We start from the raw sequence: 18,962 nt of genomic DNA on the forward strand, positions 1-18,962 counted from the left end.
AGTTTAATGATGGTTTGAGCCTTCAGTGAAAGTTACCTGCAAAATGTTAGTACAGGGTGTTGGTAATGTTTAAACACTGTTTTTATTTTTAAACTGTCATTTCTTTGAAATATGTTAATTTAAAAATTTCAGGTGAATTGTTTATAGGAGAAAAAACAAGAACTAGATTAGGGCATTTAAGAAACTTAGGAACAGAATTATAAAATCATTTTTTAATTTGGGCTTTTATACAATTTCATAAACATGAGGCACTTTAGCATGTGTTGTAAATAAAGAGATAAGACTAATTATATAGATTTACCAACCCCCCCTATATAAATGTAATTCTGAAGTTCCCTCTATAAGCCATCGTTCCCAATGCTCAGCTGTTCTTGTGGTTAGTGTAGGCTTGTATATTATCTTGGACATTATAAAAACAACAAAAAAACATTTCAACCTAGTGCATTAGGCTTTAATGATGTATCAAAAGCAAAAAAAAGAAATTAGATTAAGGTCTGTTTTCAAGACACAGTGTACACCTGGAATTTGAGTCATGCACAAACATTGTGCATTTTCTTTCAAAATGTCTGCTTAGTCATGTAAGTCCTCAGAATCTGGTTCTGGTAATTTAAGCATCTTTTGGTAGATCTCAAAGTGTTTGGAACCTAAATATGTACCAAACAGGGTCTGGAGTAACAGCACAGCGTACATTTTTCTTACAATAGGCTTGCTGAGGGTCGTCCAGAAGCGGACCATGTTTCCCTTCTCTGGCATTGGAGCACTGCTGTACCTGCAAGGCAAATGAGGGTATATTTAATATGAATTAGGTCCACACAGTGATCAAATCCATATTCATTAACAACGCTAAATAATCCTGGAAGTACTGGGCAAAATGTGGGGTACCAGGACATCGCTGAACAATTTAGTTCAGCCAGTTTATTAACAGGAATGTTCTTGGGAACTGAGAGTTGGTCTATCCAGCCTTAGGAAGAACATGTTCAGGATCGCCACAGTAACTAAACTCATGGGTGAAATTGTTTGGTGGGCCCAGTACATCTTCCTACTTAAATGTACGTGCAGCATGCAAATCAAAATGAAATCATTTAACACCCTAATCGTGCTCAGATATCTAATTACTGTGTGTGTGTGTATATATATATATATATATATATATATATATATATATATATATATATATATATATATATATATATATATATATAAATTATATATATATATATATATATATATATATATATATATATATATAAATAATATATATATTACGGATAAGCGGGAGAAGATGAAATGAAATATATATATATTTATATATATATATATATATATATATATATATATATATATATATATATATATATATATATATATATATACACACACACACATCCAGTATATGTATTTAAAATTATTTTAAATCTTTAAAATCAAGAAAAGTCCATCAGTGGAATTTAAGAGAAAGGTACAGTTCTGAAAGCCATACTACTTTGCTTCATAAATCACAAGGAAATGTACAGTTTGGTATAAGCATTTCTGAAAGTGACGACGCTTACTGAATTGTTAATAAAATACATAAATTAAACGCACCTCGCTGCAAGCCCAGCATTGACTGGCAGTGCCAGTAAAATTGGGTATATTCCACCACCAATTACACCTACTAAACCACCCCTCAGCAGGGCACAGGTTGGGCAGTCGAGGTCACCTGGACATAAACAACTAATTAGAATTTATCTGTAAACATGTGAATTCTTCTTTACATCTTACATAAAGCTCTTACCTGCTAATAAAGGGTTGCTAACAGTTGCATTATATAACGCCACAGTTGTAAGAAAAGGAAGTACGGCCATGGGAAGGCCGGAAGTAAACACTCCTTGGGTTACGTTCAGCACTCTCCGGTACAAACTGTTTGCAATTAGACCTGCCAGTCCAGCATTACCACCCAAGTACACCGGTCCGTAAGCGAACAGCTTCCTGGTGGAAGACGGCAGAGTCCGATTAGGTAAAAACTCACAGGGGCAACAATACAAGAGAAGAATGCTGGAACATCCTTTAGTAGATAACCACTCCACCTAGTAGGCATCCATAAACGTCAGCATTCTTACATCATTTGATTGGATGGTCTAATCAGAGCTTGCATGTTCTAATATATGTATGGATTTAATAGCTGTTTTTTTTTTCAATTGCAATGACTGACACAATAGAAGAAATTGATTTCATTGCAGATATAATTTCAAGCACATTTACAAGACAGACTTTTACAGAAAAGCTAGATATCTTAAGGAAAGGTCAGCCTAAAGAGTTCAAAACAGTTGTTGGCTTTTTCATAAACCATATACATTTTTATTTTTTACTGTAGTATTTGGGAACACAATTTGCCTTCATTTCAAATCCCCAGGTAAACCATGTCGCACAGAAAAAAATGCACGGAAATGCCAGGGTCATTTTCTGAGATTAATATTGATTTGCTGCTAGAGATGATGTGGGTGATGCAGCTGTGGCTGCTTAATTGTGTTCATTGGGTTTTTAGCTGAAGTAATGCATTTATTCTCACTGCATGAGATACCCGTCTGTGATGCAGTGATTGTTAAACTGCGTTTATCTATAATACTGATCATTTCTATAGCCGTGGTGTCATAATGATGGTATTGAGGTGGATTTACTCAGGTAGGACTTTCACAACATGTAACTTTTTTTATAAACTTTTTTTATACCCCTTACATTGTGTGCTGAAAGTTAAATACATTTAAAACAGAAAAAGTACAGGTCTAGTTCAGGCTTCTTACCTATCAAAGTCTGGCAGCCTTTCAAATCTCTTGGCCAGCATTTCCATGATCATGGCTCTGGACATTGGCTGTCCTTCACGGATGTCTTTGAGAGACATGGTTCCAGTTTCTACAGAAAACAAAATGATCGAGAAGACATTATCTTTTATAGCTGGACGCAGAGACGCTCATCTGTCAACAGGTAATAAATAACCAACCGTGACATTCAGAAGAAAGGACGTTTATTCACGTGACATATTCTGACTTGACATATTACTCCAAAAAAAAAAGCTTGAATTCTTACAACGCAGATTGTATCAGCGTATAAATTCAATCAATAACCACGTACCTTACAGTATGTTAATTCTTTCCAATGCTAACATTTTTCTTCTCCCATTACGCCTCTTCAAGCCGAACAGGGCGCCGCCATTACTAACCCACGTGCTACCCTGAACCGACAGGCAGGAATTCTCGCGATTGGTGAAATTTTACGCAAGGGAATTAAATCGGGAAATTCTATTGGTTGTTGGGGATGTCAATTACTAATGGTGCTTAGTGACCCCGCCCCGGTTGCTAAGGCAAAATCGGTGATGCTGCTGCTTGCTTCTGCTGGCTGCTGAAATCGCTTCACTCGTCGTACAGAGTCTAGAATCCAGAACAGGCAGAGAGGACGCCAAAGAAAAGACGGGACAAGAAAGAGAGAGAAAAGAATGTAAAGTAAATTCTCATGACATGACTATGCGTTCCGTGAGTTGTTGTTAAGATTTTGTAGTTGCATGGTATGTATTTTGAATATGCTAGCTTTAAACTTGCAGGTGTCTCCCGACAGGCGTCGCACCGACATGCTGCTGTTTGCTCGCTGACTAGCAGGATGCTTCAAAAATCCTCTCTCCATCCATCCATCTCTCCATCCCTCCATGCATGCACCCAGATGTTGTTTATTTGCAAACGCGCTATAATGTGTGTGTTCTCTCTTGCGTTGTGTCACTTTAGGTGGTTGACATCACCATCCTCTGCCTGGGCAGTATCTGCAGAGGCTGCAAGGAAAAGTCCACTCTGTCAATGATACTTCTCTTCTGCAAAAAAAAAAAAAAAACAATGTCCTGGATCTTTGTCTTTCTTTCTTTTTTTCTTTTTTTTTAACAAACAGTAAGCCATAACCAATGACAGTTCTGGTGTTCACCTCAGGATGCCAAGTTGCTCGAACTTGGCCTAAAGTAACCCAATCTGATCTGGAACAAGCCATCGAAAAGAGTTTACAGAATAAGAGTGTCCGTGTTTACGACTTTACAAAGTTCTACGGGATCGCACTGATGTTCTTCTGATGTATACTCTACGTCAGAGTACAGCTTGAACCCTGTCCACCACCCAACACTGAGCAGCACCTCTGCGCCTTTAATATCTCCTCGAGCTGTGATTGGATTCCACTTTAAATCTTCTCTTATCAACTTGGGACCCAGGAGGCTTCTGGACACTCACGGCTCAAAGGAAAGGAAACGCCTTATGCATGCACGAGAATGAAGCTCCTGCACCAGAGTCACTTCGATGCACTCGGACTTTGGCACAAGATGGACTGCTCTCTTTAAAATGCTTCACTCTGAATCTTTCCTCGGACGCTCCTGTGTGTCGGTCTACAAATTCATCACCGTCGAGGCGGACACACATGGAGTCACTTTGTGCTGACGGGGCTTAAGTTCTCCTTTACGTGATGTTGTGACGACGGGTGTCTCGGTCTATTGGATTTCAAACGTGCAAGCTGAGCTAAATGCCATCGAACGTGGTTGCGCGACTGCAGCTGCGAAACTGGCCAATAACTCAGTACTTTAAGGCTTTCCAATTGGCCCAAGATTTCCAAAGCCATCAAACCAATGAAGGGGAAACGTCTGTGTGGCAGTCTCACCAGGATATAACGAAGAAAGCATGCCTTTAAGAAAAAGAGGTGAGGGAAAAAAAAAAAAAACCAGGATTGCATTGAACTGGAAAACGTCTCGGTCTTAGCAGTTTAACATAAATCGCCTGTCAGCGTGAGCAGCGTTATAGTAAGATTTCTTTATTTCCAATCAGTTGGATTATTAAACTTGATTGAATAATGTGTCCATTTCGCAGCAACGGATATCAAAGTATAATTATAGACTATAGTGTACATGCACTATGCAGTTCATGAGACTATAAATAGACTTCAGAATGGACTGCAAGTGTCATAAGCTTCATGTCTCATATATCAAGACTGTTTAATAGCCTATGCCAAAGGGGAAGTAAAGTTTTTACAAAGCTTTCTCCTCCAGACTAAAAGACATTAGAAGCCATAAGTGCCATCCAGTGAGCAAGTGAAAGGGAATTAGATTTTCAGGGTAATAATGACTTCTGCTAAAACCTCAAATAACTTTTTACTCGGAGATTCCTGGCTTTATAGCGAACCCAGTGCTGTCTGACTTTAGTACTGAACACAAGTTCTACAAAACTCATATTTTCAGTTTTAAAAGGATACACATTTCTACATTTGGAAAAATTCAGAAAGGATGCAAATTATACTTAAAAAAACAAAACAAAAAAAAACATGTAACAATAAATAAATCTACAGGTTTCACAGTTTATCTCCTACAATGTAGATTTAACTATCGAATGTATTCAACTATTAATTTTTTCCATTTTTTTTATTTCCATTTGAAATCCTTTGCTTTTATACAATTAAGGCATGACAAAGTCCACGATTTAAGCGCTTGACACAAACCCTTTCCGTTTAATAATCTTTTAGTAACTGTTAATTACAGTAAGTAAATTACAAAGGCATCTAAGTCTAAGCCTACAGGTCATAGGTTTTTCTGTGAGATTTAAAGAGGTAAGGATGCTGATAGAGTGAAATGAGTGCCATATGACTGGGTCCTAATGAGTTGCTCAGAAATGCATCTAAGATAGTTGTAGGAAGAGCAAACAAAAACACACATTTAAAGAATTAAGCAAAAGCTTTCAGAAGGCTTTCATCAGGCTTTCTGTATTGCCATGCTTTGTTCATGTTTAAGTTTAACTCAAGTGTGTTGGGTTGGCTCAGTCAGTTCAGCCTCTGTCTTCGTCTGTCTCTCTCTGTCTCTCTGTCTCTCTCTCTCTCTCTCTCTCTCTCTCTCTCTCTCTCTCTCTCTCTCTCTCTCTCTCTCTCTCTCTCTCTGTCTTTCTTTGTCTAACAGCGTTTCCTGATAGGACAAACAAAGCATATAAATACACCAACGTAATCAGACACAGGTAAAAATCGTCATGCTACCTGTTGGTTAAATCTGCCTCCGGACATTGGACAATGGACATTGTCCCAAAGCGGCTATACTGAATTAAACATATTACGAATATAACTTTTACATTCCTAAATAAGTCCATATATTTTTATTCCTTATCAGCTTTTCTCTAATTAGCGAGCCAGTGGTGAAAATGGCAATGCACAATTTCCATGCGACGGTATGAGGAAGAAACCTTTAGAGGAACCAGACTCCAAAGGAGACCCGTCCCCCGAATGTCCATTTATTATAGTTCCACCATTGTTAAGGTTATCAGCTCTTTACTGATGGACACTTAAATGTAAAATGTTCAAGTCTTAAAAGTCTTAACTAAACAAATACACCTGTCAGGCATAACATTATGACCACCTGCCTAATATTGTGTTGAACCCTCCTTTCGCCGCCGAAAGAGTTTTGACCCATCGAACATTAACAGCATTAAGTTCTTCAGCAATTTGAGCTACAGGGGCTCGTCTGTTGATTCAGACCAAACAGCCCAGCCTTCACTCCCCACGCGTATCTATGAGCCTCGGCCACCCATGACCCTGTTGCCGGTTCACCACTGTTCCTTCCTTGGACCCCTTTTGATAGATGCTGACCCCTGCAGACCGGGAACAGCCCACAAGAGCTGTAGTTTTGGAGATGCTCTGACCCAGTCGTCTAGACATCACAATTTGTCCCTCGTCAAACTCACTAAAATCCTTATGTTAGCTAATTCTTCCTGCTTTTATCTCACCCACTAACAGGTGCCATGATGAAAAGATAATCAGTGTTGTTCACCTACCAGTCATAATGTGTGTGTATATATATAATATACATTATGTCTATATATTATATACATATATACATAAATGCTATAAGTTTTACATTATGTAGATTAAATACAAGTCACCAGTAAACCTCTGACTAAACGAATACATGAATTCTACAGTCCCATGGTATAAAAATGTTAAGTAATCATGCTTGTCATGTATCCTAACAATTATCACTCCAGATCTCAGTGAAATGAATGTTTTTTTTTTTTTGGTGTCTGTTTTGTCAGATACGGCCCGAGCAATAGGGCTGCTGGAGGATTACTGTTCCAAACTAAAGAAACCAGAGGAGCAGCATCTAAAAGCTGCTATTCTGCGAGTGATGGGCATCTTCAGAAGCAGCCTCTTTCAGGCACTTATAGGTGAGTATTCAGACTGTGTATTCACCTTCATTCAGACTGTAAAACTCTACATGTTGTGAAGGGGATTAATGTAAAATTTGCTGTATTATGTCAAAGTTTCTCACATCGATTTCCGTGTGCAGTTTCTGCATGTCGTTTCCCGTAACGAATAACCTCACTGCGCAGTCTCTTAAACGTGTTTATAATTGCTGATGTCATGTTTGCTCCAGGCACAGCTCGTTCATTCTTTCTGCAGATTTGGGCCTCTAAAAATACAGTTATTTTTAGGCTTGCTGAGGTGGCAGAAGATGTATTGCAGGGACTCTTGTCTTTTTTCACATGTGCCTTTTAATCTATCTTTTACACTGAGGTTATGTGTTAAAAATCTTAAAAATTTGTTCATAGCCTGCCAGAAATTATACATGTATCAGTTGTCATATTTACATTATTCTGTTGTTGTTGTTGTAGGTTTTATTTCTTTCAAGGTCGTTTGGTGTTAAGTTCATTTGTAAGAAATCATAATAAAAATGTCGCTTTCATCAGAGGGTAAACCATGAGCGAAAATTATCGAAATATTAAAATCCTGTAGTAGTTTTTTGTGATATCAGGTAAATCGTGATTGATTAAATTTGATTGAATTATTTGCACAGGCTGGGTTAAACTGGCTTGGCTAAAGTAAATCTAAATGTGAATGCTAAGGATATGCACAGTATTGGATCCAGCCTGACATTTAGGATGCTATAGTTTACTTATGTTCCTTCTTTGTAACAATAATTAATCGACACACACACACACACACACACACACACACACACACACACACACACACACACACACACACACACACACACACACACACACACACACACACACATATATAGCTATGTTGTATTGTATGGTTCAGAGACAGAGGCATTGAGTGAAAGACAGGAGGTGGAGCTGGAGGTAGCAGAGCTGAAGGTGTTCAGATTTTCGTCGGGAGTGACAGCGATAGACAGGAATAGAAATGAGTTTATTAGAGGAACAGCACATGCAGGGCGTTTTAGAGACAAAGTGAGGGAGGCACGATTGAGATGGGTTGGACATGTGCAGAGGAGGGACATGGGGTATATCGGTAGGAGAATGCTGAGGATGGAGCTGCCAGGCAGGAGAAAAAGAGGAAGGCCAAAAAGGAGCTTTATGGATGTGGTAAAGGAAGACATGCAGGTGGAATGTTTGAAAGAGGCAGGTGTAGAGGACAGAGTAGTATGGAGACAGATGATCCGCTATTGCAATCTCTAACGGGAGCACCTGAAAAAAGAAGAAGATTGAAGCATTTATTTATATAATATATATAAATGCTCAGATTTTATTACAAAAACATAATAAAACTTTTCAACTTTATTTTCAGTAAAAAATCCTTCCCAATATGAATAACAGCTTTATACACTTCTTGTATACAGACAGTTCATTTCTCCAAAATATTTAGCTAAAATACTTCTGCCATACTTCTGGTAAAACTTGCTAAAAGCATTCTTCAAAGGTGTTGGAGATTTCTTTCTGACCTTGTGATCCAGTTCATCTTAGTGCAGTTTAAAGGGATTTAGGTGCAGTGACTGGGCAGGCCATGAAATGTCAAACTTGGACTCATCTGGTCTCCGAACTTTCCAGTCATTCACTGTCCAATACTTGAGCGTTTTTGCCTTTTACCTATTTAATTAATATGCAAGTAATATGCATTTGTCTCAGAAAACATACTACAGCATATTTGGGCAATGTATGTAGAAAAAAAAAAATCTTCTTGGTGTGTTTCTTTTTGTAGGATAAGATTTCCGGGTATATGTTTTATTAAATAATGTTGGTGGAGAATGTCTAAAGTAATTATGATCGACTTTCACAGACAAGAGAAGTGCCTTTCTGTGCATACCACACATACCTTATTTTAATACAATAACTGACCTTTTTTAAACTACTTCATGTAAGGATTGTGGTTGTATAGGATGTGCGTGGGTGCAAGAGATGTACTTGGAACTTAATATATATATATATATATATATATTTATTTTTAATATAATGAAAAAGTGCACACATTTGTGGACACCTGAACATAATATTTGTAGATTTTTGAACATCCCATTCCATATTTATTTCTCATTTTCTGTTATAATAGGGTCCACTCTTCTGGGAAGATGTTCCAAGTGTGCTTGTGTAGATTTGTGCTAATTCAGCCACAAGAGCATTAGTAAAGTCAGGTACTGATGTAGGTGAGGTGAGAAGGGCCTGGGGAGCAGTTAGTCTTCCAATTCATCCCATAGGTGTTCAGTAGGGTTGAGGTCAGTGCTCTATAGCAGGACACTGAAGATCCTTCCACTCCAACTCAGGTAAACCACATCTTCATGAAGATTAGTTTATGCACAGAGGCATTGTCGTGCTGGAACAGCTTTGGGTTTCCTAGTTCAAATGAAGGGAAAATGTAATGGTACCACATCCAAAAGACATCCTATACAACCGTGTGCCTCCAACTTTGGGGTAAAAGTTTTCCAGAGCCACATGTGGCGCGAAAAGTAAACATATAGCAATTGTTACTGTTTCTACTTATAAAATTTTACACTACCTTTCCAGATGTGTGCAGCACATAAAAAATACTAACACAACCCATTGACACAGGATTAAAGTAGAGATACACTAGGCAAAATATTACTCCAGTAAAAGTAAAAGTGCTCCCTTTAAACATTCACTTAAGTAAAAGTACAAAAGTTTTTGCCTTAAAAATTTACTTAAGTATCCGAAGTACTATTAATCATTAGGGCTAGAATGTCCTCTTATCATTTTTGTTACAAGGCTTTTACTTATTCAACTCAGTATATGTGAAAAGACTCTAATGTCACTCTTAGCACACCAATCTATTAATAAAATAAAGTAATTAATCAAACACTGATTGATACCTATAGAAATTTTCATGAGTCCAAAACCTTCTTTTCAACTACTTAAAAAAAAGGCATATTAGAGTCATTTATTCCTCTCAAAATGTTCTGCTTGCTGTTGAACTGATGCTGAACTGGCTGCAAGTGGCAATCAAAACAAGTTCAAAACAGTGTGCACTCTAACCTTATTGGTGAATTGCTTTGTGTTTGATTAGTTCCTTAATCCCGTTTTACATTTACTTTGTTACTGTCCACCACTATCCAAACCTGAAGGCTTTAAAAAGAATTATGTTTCTAAAAAAAGCATTCTAAGCTGAAAGGCTATGAGGAAAAGGTGACACACAGTATATTCCATATTATGTATCCAAAAACATCAAAGCTGAGGAAACAATCTGACCACACACTATCTGAGTCAATGTGACAGAGTAATAACGCTACTTGAAAGCATTACAAACCCTCCTTATGTTGTGGGCCAAAACCAGTGCATGGACTTGTTTCCGGTTTAAAGCTTTTAAGCTGAGCTAGGTTTCAAGCCGCACATCACGCTGAGTGCTTACTACTGTTACATAATGTTGTTTACTCCTACTGATGCGTTTAACCTGTGGTCCAGTAACACTCGCATCACATTCGAATATTATCGAATACAAACATTTAGACAAATCTGAAATAAAAGTCTAGACGCATGGACTGACGCAGGCATCAGGCACCAGTCTGAAAGAGTAATTTCCAATTATACAGTGTTTATTAATTACAGCAATGCAAAGTATCTCCTGTGTAACAAACTTCACTACCGATTTTTAGTTCCTGTGCCATTATGAATGTGACATATCACTTTTATAGTTGTCGGGTTTGATATTGCTGACTGAGGCACTTCGATGGAAAAAGCAGTAGAAACTGTAGCCTTTAGTCTTTTATTTCCAGACCAGAGTCAAATATTCCTCAGTGGAAAGATGGCTACTTTGATTTCAGTGACCAGACTCAGCGACCAGACACATGAAAAAGCTTCTAATTGAATTTGAGTCGTTGGCAGACATGTACATTTATACATTTATTTCAAGTCAAGTCAACCTTATTGTCATATTTATTTACAGATACAGTGTATCAGAGAAAAGCATGAAATTCTCCTCGCTCATGTTGCGTGAATATGAGATAAAACACAAGAAGACGCGTTTTGATCTACGTAGGGAATATTCTATTGCATTAAATATTACAGTAACCGGTGATAGGGTTTAAGGTGGAGTACGGAGTAGGAATCTGATCAGGCTAAAGGGAAAAGAGAAAGTATCCATTGCAAGTTTTTTTTTTTATTATTATTATTTTTTTAATGTATTTAAATGCAGGAATCTGTGTTTAAGCAGCTGTATAATAGGTCTGCACAATATAACCATGTATTACTGAAAATGGTAAAGTAATGAAAGCAAAGAAAGTGATTTGTGTTTAAGCATTAAAGCAAAAAACCCTACTTCATACAGCAATTTTAAAATAATGCTTAATATGTAGACATTCTAGTGAATTAAACATTATTTCTGTATAAAGTTTTTTTTATTCATTTAACTTAATTTAACATGACAGCAAAAGAGTTAAAAATGGATGATATGTATTAGAGTTTGACTGATAGTGGATTTTACTGATACCTATAGCTAGGCTGGATCGTACTTGCCGATAACTGATTAATCAACTGATAGTTTTTTTAAACAGTATTCAATCATGAAAATGTGCTAAATGAAATAAATATTCATTTCACCTTCTCCCGCTTATCCGTAATTCGGGTCGCAGCAGTCTAAGCAGATTCCCCAGACACTTCTCCGTGTCCAGGGATCGGGCTGTCAAGGCCCCCGCCTTCGACTGCTGCCCAATCTTCTCAGCACCGGTCCCTTACGGTCCCTCCTGCAGGTGGTGAGCCCACGGGAAGGCGGCCCCACGTCGCTCCGACGTCACGGTCCTTGATTTATTTTTCTCGTAAGGGTCCCCTAGAGCATAGAGGGTTAAGGGCCTAGCTCAAGGGCCCAAGAGTGGCAGCTTGGCGATACCGGGGCTTGAACCCCCGACCTTCCGATCGGTAACCCAGCGCCTTAACCGCTGGAGCCACCACTCCCCCCCCTGAAATAAATATAAATATAAATATATTAATGATATGAATAAATACTGAGGAAAATAAAATACGCATTCAAACTGAAGCAAAGAGTAAGACTGTAAATAAATAAAACCAGTTACATTTAAAATGAAAAATTTTTTTTACTGTAAAACGCGACCCGGAAAAACTATCAGTATGTATTTTTACGAATAGCTGATAGTTCTTGCAATCAACTATCATTGCCAATTAATTGGCAAAACCTATTAATCGGTTGACCTTTAATATATATACGGTTCCTGTCAAAAGTTGGGAAACACCTAGTGGGGAAACAACCAACATGTTTACCATTCCATAATTCAACCCCATGCAATTCCCTCTGGACTGCGGCTTATTGGAACTGAACTTCACCATACAACATGACAGTGACCAGAAGAATACCTTCAAGCTCTGTAAGCATGGCATGGCCTGCCCAGTCACTGCACCTAAATCCTATTAAACTTCTTGTGTGATGAACTGGATCGCAAGATTCAAGTAGAAATGTTCAATGAGTGAAGAACATTTTTGCCAAGTTTTACAAGAGGCTTGACAAAGTATTTCAACTGAATGTTTGCAAAACTGAACTGTTCGGATGCTAAGAGTGTGTAAAGCTGTTATTCATGCAAAGGGAGGATTCTTCAATGAAAATAAAGTCTAACATCTGTACATTTCTATATTTGGTTGGTCAAAGTAAATGTTCATACTATAAACATACTATAAACATAAGAAACATGTATGTGCCTGTCAAAAACAATAAAAGACAGGGTTTACATATGTATATACAGTATAACAGCGGTTCGAATCCCCGGTTTATCGCGGAATTGCATTTGCCACATAACTAATTTGTTTCGCAGATTTTCCAGGTCTCTCGCGGATAGCACGATAGACCAAAAAACTTAAAGGGAATTGTTTTTATGGAGTTTTATGTTGAAATAATTAATTGTATAAAAAAATTTTTTTTTATAATTAATTATAAAATTAAGTCAAATGTTAATACAGCGCAGTACCGTATACACAAAATAGAATTTTTGGGGTGCAAAGTTTTATTGTGGTTTTCTGTATGTATATATATACATATAAATATATATATATAGCATGATGATCGGCAGTTAACTTTTGATAATCACAACTTATTCACACATTTCTATCTGTTCTAAATGTACGTTAAATTAATACTTTTCAAGTTTTTAATGCTCCAATCAATATGGGCATGGACAAATATGGATGCTTTATGCAAATGTTTGTTTATTATAAAACCATACTCAACATAGAGCAAGTAAACAGAATATTCTTGTAAATGTTTGAAAGTAATTATGGTGTTTATATTACTTTAATCATCAGGACACCAAACAGAACTTTTGCTGTTTCCACATAATTGGTTTTAATTGCCAGATATGTGCATCAGTGTGGATTTTGGTGCTTGATTTGAGACTTTGCACATAAAGAAATGGGTGGATTTATTTTATATATCTGAGTAAAGAAAGGGCTTTATTATATATATATATATATATATATATATATATATATATATATATATATATATATATATATATATATATATATATATATATATATATATATATATATATATATAAAAATAAATAACTGTGTGTTGCATTTAAGGTTTAAAATATATAATATATATACTGTTTTTCATGGTACATATTCCTTTGTTATGCATACATTATATTCGGGTTTCTTCTTCCTGATCAGTAACAGCATGAAGAGCTGAACATGGAGTTATTTGGCCATCAGTTCTCTGGAGTTCATGCTAGAATTAGGATCTTCTGAACATGCATTATTAATATCAGAGTTTTGCTGACATTGTTACTATTAGTAACCGAGCTGACTGCAAATTGTGCAAAACGTCACAGGCACAATGGCAGGCTTGTTATTTTAAACCCATAAAAGCAACACAAGCCACATTATTGTTTAATATGCTCTATAAAAAATAATAAAAAAGTGTCCTTTGGAATATCTGACTACTATCTTTTTTTTTTACATGAAGACATGAATGATGCGTTGCATTTTATTTAGAAGTAGTCAAGGCTACTAAAATACAACAACAACAAAAACGTAATTTGCTCATCACAAACCTTAGGTATGTTATTTACTTCTTCAGTAATTTATTTTTAAGTCTTCAGGTGCAATTTGCATAATCAGATGAGTTTACCAAGTGTTTCTAAAATGTGCTAAAATCTAAAAGGAAAAAATATAACTTCGAGTAAAAGACAGTACTGTGGCTGGAAATCCTATAATGATGAAAGAGGCCAGAGGAAAATGGCAAGACTGGGTACAGGTTGATCAATCATCAACTGTCCAGTTTTCTTGAGCCTGTGCCCACTGTAGCCTCAAATTTCTGTACTTGGCTGACAGGAGTGGAACCCGATAAGGTTTTCTGCGGTTGATGTTCTCCAGCCTCAATGAAATGCTTGCTAATATACTTTTCTGCACACTACATTTGTAAAGAGTGATTATTTGGTGTTAACTTTCTAATCAGCTTGAACTTGTGTAGTTATTCCAGTCTGAACTCACTAAGCTTTTCCTCTCTAAAATCTGCCACCATATTTATCTTATAGTGAAATACATTTCTTGTAAATGAGTAGTCCAGTTTCTTTTAAGGGCATTATTTCAGCTGTACTACATGTTCTGCTTGAAAAAAACCCCACTATATATATATTATGCAAGTCTTTGGAATTGAGCAAATAAACACTGATATTTTACTAACATGTAACCCAAAATCATAATTTTTGTATTTGAGTAGCTCGTACTCCGTAAGCATTAATGCTTCATGTCTGCCTTAAAGGTTGCCTCTTTAAATCAGTTTAGGACACTCAAGACCTGTCTGCCTGTAAGCCTTTACTTATTGATAATCAATAAAGCACCATTAAACTATAACGGGTGAGTAGTGCTTCCTGAAATAGCAATAATCATCTTATGAGGCATTAGAGTGTATATAATCTGTTCTGCGTGTGCAGACTGAAGGTCCATAATGACTAGTCAAAGCTGTTGTAGTCCAGCCAGTGGATTTAAAATGGAAAAAGGGGTCGAGGTTCGAATAGAAAGCTCTATTGAGGAGACTTTCTTTTGTCTGTATAGTCCTATATGTTAGAATACAGTTGAAAATCAAAATAGAAAAATAAATCAATTCTTTATTTTAAGCAACTTATATTTGCAAAATTAAAATGTTATTTTTTCCAAATAATTATAAACAATATATATTTTTCTATTTGTATACAATTATTCATTTATATATAATTATTAGTAGATGTGCTATACTTATATAATTTATAAAGTGACCAATAATTTGAGATTTTATTTTATATGTAGATTAATTTTTTCCTCGCTAAACTATTCTCGAGTGCGTTCTCTCAGCACCACTGCTGCTACGTGAATATGACGTATCACTACTGAGACCGAGGCGTGTCCTGAGAGTCACATAGAATAAAGATTAACATGGCAGAGGTAGAGCTGCATCTTCCTGCAGACAGAACAGGAAAAATAAATAAATAAAAAAAAATTCCTTTTTTTGCACTACAAAGGCCTGTTTGTGAAATGGCCATGCGTTAGAAGTCAGAAGGTATTTAAGTAAATTTACGATTTGCTGTCTGTTTAAACCAAAGAAATAAAAGCAGACTTTTTGTACCATATTAAATTGCATAGCATCATATTTGCACTGCATGGTAATAGGGGTGAATTGTATCGCATCAGTAGCTGCTTCATGTATAAATATATAGTGTGTGTTGGTCTTTTTTGCATGCCCCACCTTTAAGCTGCATGAAATGTATAAAGTATACTATGAAAGTATAATCATTATGTTTATTTTATTATAAAGAGATCACGGCTCTTCTGTCAATCATCACAGCTGGCGTTCTTTTTAAGACTCATTTGCTAAGTATCCATTATCATGCCTATTCATCTGGATCAGTTTGACACTCTGCCCATTCGGGAACCCGACTTCAGCCTGCCAATTTGTTGCACAGAGATCTTTAATGGGCTCCATTTGTCACTGTCAGATGAACAAGGTTGGATGCTGCTCCCTGTAATAGTGTGGCTATGGCTCTGCACTCATGTTTCAACAGAGCCACTGTCCCACGAGGAGGCTTTTTGTTCTCTGCTGCTAAGTTGTAATTAAATAATTTCTCTCCAGGGATGGCTTTCCCTGACAGGAGAAGGGAGAGAGAGAAGGGAGAGAGAGAAGGGAGGGAGAGAGAGAGAGAGAGAGAGAGAGAGAGAGAGAGAGAGACTGAATTAGTAAGACAAAAAGAAGAGATTTAAATATCAACCACAAGACAGTATGAGTTTCTAGAATTTCAGGAAAGCTCATAGTTCTCCACTTTAGGAGGATGCAATAATTAGTCTCTTTTTCATGCGATTTAAAAACAGTAGCAGCCTATAAACACTCATATGTGAACATCAAATTTTCCTAATTATCTCATACACTGAGGCTGTGGCCACAAATTCTGTAACTTGAGCCCACAACATGATCAGTTGTGGGAACTTCACACTCAAAATGTGGCCTTTGGTAAATTTTTTGGCAGGAACAGGCGTAGATTTCTATTCATTTTGAGAATTCTCCTTAGGTGATGTGGGCGAATGGGAGAGTTGTGCTTTGCTGTCTCTCAGCTCGATGGTTCAAGTCTGTCTGTGGAGGGTTGCTGTCCATTAACTTCTAGTGCCTACAGTATGTTTTTTCTGGGTTCACAGGTTTCCTCCCACCTCCTAAAGACATGCTAACTGTTGGACTGGCTATGCTACATAGGCCTTAGGTGTGTTTGTGTGTGTGTGTGTGTGTGTGTGTGTGTGTGTGTGTGTGTGTGTCCATGTGATGCAATGGACTCATGCAAAAAATGTCTGCTTAGTGCTCAGGATCCACCTCATTTACTTAAGAAAAATGAATGACACAGGCTACTTGTATATCCATGATGAAATGGCAGTGACATCAGTTTCTTTACGAGGTAAACAGCGGTCACCATATTGGCCTAAATCTCAACTGAATAGATCTCAAAGCAGAGGGCTTATATTGGAGGCGAGTAGTCTTCATTCATAGATACATTGGATTCAGACTTACACCTTGTTTAGATGTCGTATGAACTCAGATGCTTCACATTTTCTCTTTACTCTTACCTGCTGTAGGAGGTACATCCTGACCTGCAGGGATGGGCACTATTTATGATACATGTATTTCAAATATTTATTTTGACTTAATTTAATTTAAACAGGATTTTGTAATTTCTGGAATCGGGTTGATGGAAATGGTTTATATTTTGTATGGAAATCCTTTAGTGTTTTGTATTTTTGTAGTTTAAAAATACTGTAAAATACTTTACAAGAAGTCGACATGATGACATCATAAAAATCCGCCCTTCTGTTGGTGCCTACTCAGTAGTTTGCCCTGTTGAGATCAAAAACAGAAAATTGATCCATATGGAAGAAGGTGTTGAGGGTAAGAAACGTGCAGACTGCCAGCGTTCAAATATTGTACTTTAATTAAAATTGTTTAGTAGAATGATGATTTAACATACCATTGCATGAATGACTGCCTGACACACAATATGTTATTATATTTATAATAAACAATCAATTGTTTGATTAGTTAGCAACTAGTTGCAATGAAAACAGGTGCCATCAGTTTTCTTCTTATAAATAACCCTCAGTGTTGCTGATGTAAAGAAGCCCTTTGTTACCAAACACAAAGTAACTGAATTAGGATACAATTATGAGTCATTTGCAAATTGTTCAACAATAAACTGCTGGTTACTTTAAAACTAAATCATCTGGGGGATCACAGGGATTATGTATGTGAATATTTGATCTGTTAACTGGTTGCATATGTCAGATTTATTGCGTGACTCGACCAAAAAAAAAGCTGTCGCTATTAAACATTGTTTACTTTATCAACTGAGGTAAAGAACAGATCAGATTGGCCAGTTGATGGAAGGCTCATGCGCCCTTGTAAAAGTATTTTTATTTTTTTTTATATACATACAAAAACTATACATACAAAAATACAGTAGTTTATTTATAGGTGGTGTGGCTGCTGAATATTGTAGTTTATTTTGATACACTTAAAGTTAAGGTATTTGTTATTTTATTTTAAAATACATTATGATGTATCTTTGCCCAACCATGATGACCTGCAGGTATAAAAATGCTGCAATGTTTCCTTTACAAAAGCCTTTTGCTCCAAAACATTAACTCATGTAAACTGCTTACCTGCTCTTGGTCTACTATTAACTTTAGACATAAAGTACTTTGTGTTTTCTAGTGATGGGGCTTTCATGAATGATTCGTTCATTTTTAATGTGACTCAAAAGAACGAGTCATTTCAAAGAGTTATTTGTTCATTTTCTTCTGGACGTGGAAAAACAAAGCATCACACCTATAGTTAAATTTCGTGTATGTAGACGTGTTGGAGGATCTGCTTATTAAAAATGTAACATTTTATTTCATTTCTGAACAAAGGAACACAATCAACTAAATGACTCAATAAGATTCGTTCATTGTGAACCAAGTCACTAAAATGATCTCCTCATGAAGGTTGGACTGCATCAAGGATCGGCCCTGAGCCCTTTCCTGTTTGCAGTGGTGATGGACAGGTTGACGGACGAGGTCAGACAGGAGTCTCCCTGGACTATGATGTTTGCAGATGATATTGTGATTTGTGGTGAGAGTAGAGAGCAGGTTGAGAAGAGCCTGGAGAGGTGGAGATATGCGCTGGAGAGAAAGGGAATGAAAGTCAGTAGGAGTAAGACAGAGTACATGTGTGTGAAT

The 18,962-nt window shown here is 36.8% G+C and overlaps 2 protein-coding genes across 2 annotated transcripts in view; one reads left to right on the top strand and one right to left on the bottom strand.

Moving 5' to 3' along the window:
- Window positions 1-435: 435 nt before the first annotated feature.
- tmem126a (transmembrane protein 126A) lies at window positions 436-2,886 on the bottom strand. The gene is made up of 4 exons (XM_083568251.1): window positions 2,781-2,886; window positions 1,775-1,968; window positions 1,585-1,699; window positions 436-769 (listed from the first exon to the last, which is right to left on the bottom strand). Exons 1-4 carry the CDS (start codon window positions 2,876-2,878, stop codon window positions 571-573), a joined length of 606 nt encoding a protein of 201 aa, XP_083424377.1. The 5' UTR covers window positions 2,879-2,886; the 3' UTR covers window positions 436-570.
- Window positions 2,887-3,344: 458 nt separating this feature from the next.
- Window positions 3,345-18,962, top strand: part of dlg2 (discs, large homolog 2) — a 247,569-nt gene continuing 231,951 nt past the window's right edge. Inside the window, exons 1-3 of the mRNA XM_083568170.1 lie at window positions 3,345-3,471; window positions 3,753-4,698; window positions 7,065-7,196. Coding sequence (XP_083424296.1) covers window positions 4,680-4,698; window positions 7,065-7,196 — 151 coding nt within the window. The 5' untranslated portion in view covers window positions 3,345-3,471; window positions 3,753-4,679. The remainder of the gene's footprint in view (window positions 3,472-3,752; window positions 4,699-7,064; window positions 7,197-18,962) is intronic.

The sequence above is a fragment of the Silurus aristotelis genome (assembly GCF_946808225.1).
Source record: "Silurus aristotelis genome assembly, chromosome: 18".
In the NCBI taxonomy this organism is placed as follows: Eukaryota; Metazoa; Chordata; class Actinopteri; order Siluriformes; family Siluridae; genus Silurus; species Silurus aristotelis.

Excerpts from the sequence above, each read along its gene's own strand:
- tmem126a (XM_083568251.1), bottom strand. The coding sequence starts at position 2,878 with ATGTCTCTCAAAGACATCCGTGAAGGACAGCCAATGTCCAGAGCCATG. Across the intron at positions 1,700-1,774 it reads TAGCAACCCTTTATTAGCAG|GTGACCTCGACTGCCCAACC; the intron begins GTAAGAGCTTTA and ends GTTTATGTCCAG. Across the intron at positions 770-1,584 it reads AATGCTGGGCTTGCAGCGAG|GTACAGCAGTGCTCCAATGC; the intron begins GTGCGTTTAATT and ends TTTGCCTTGCAG.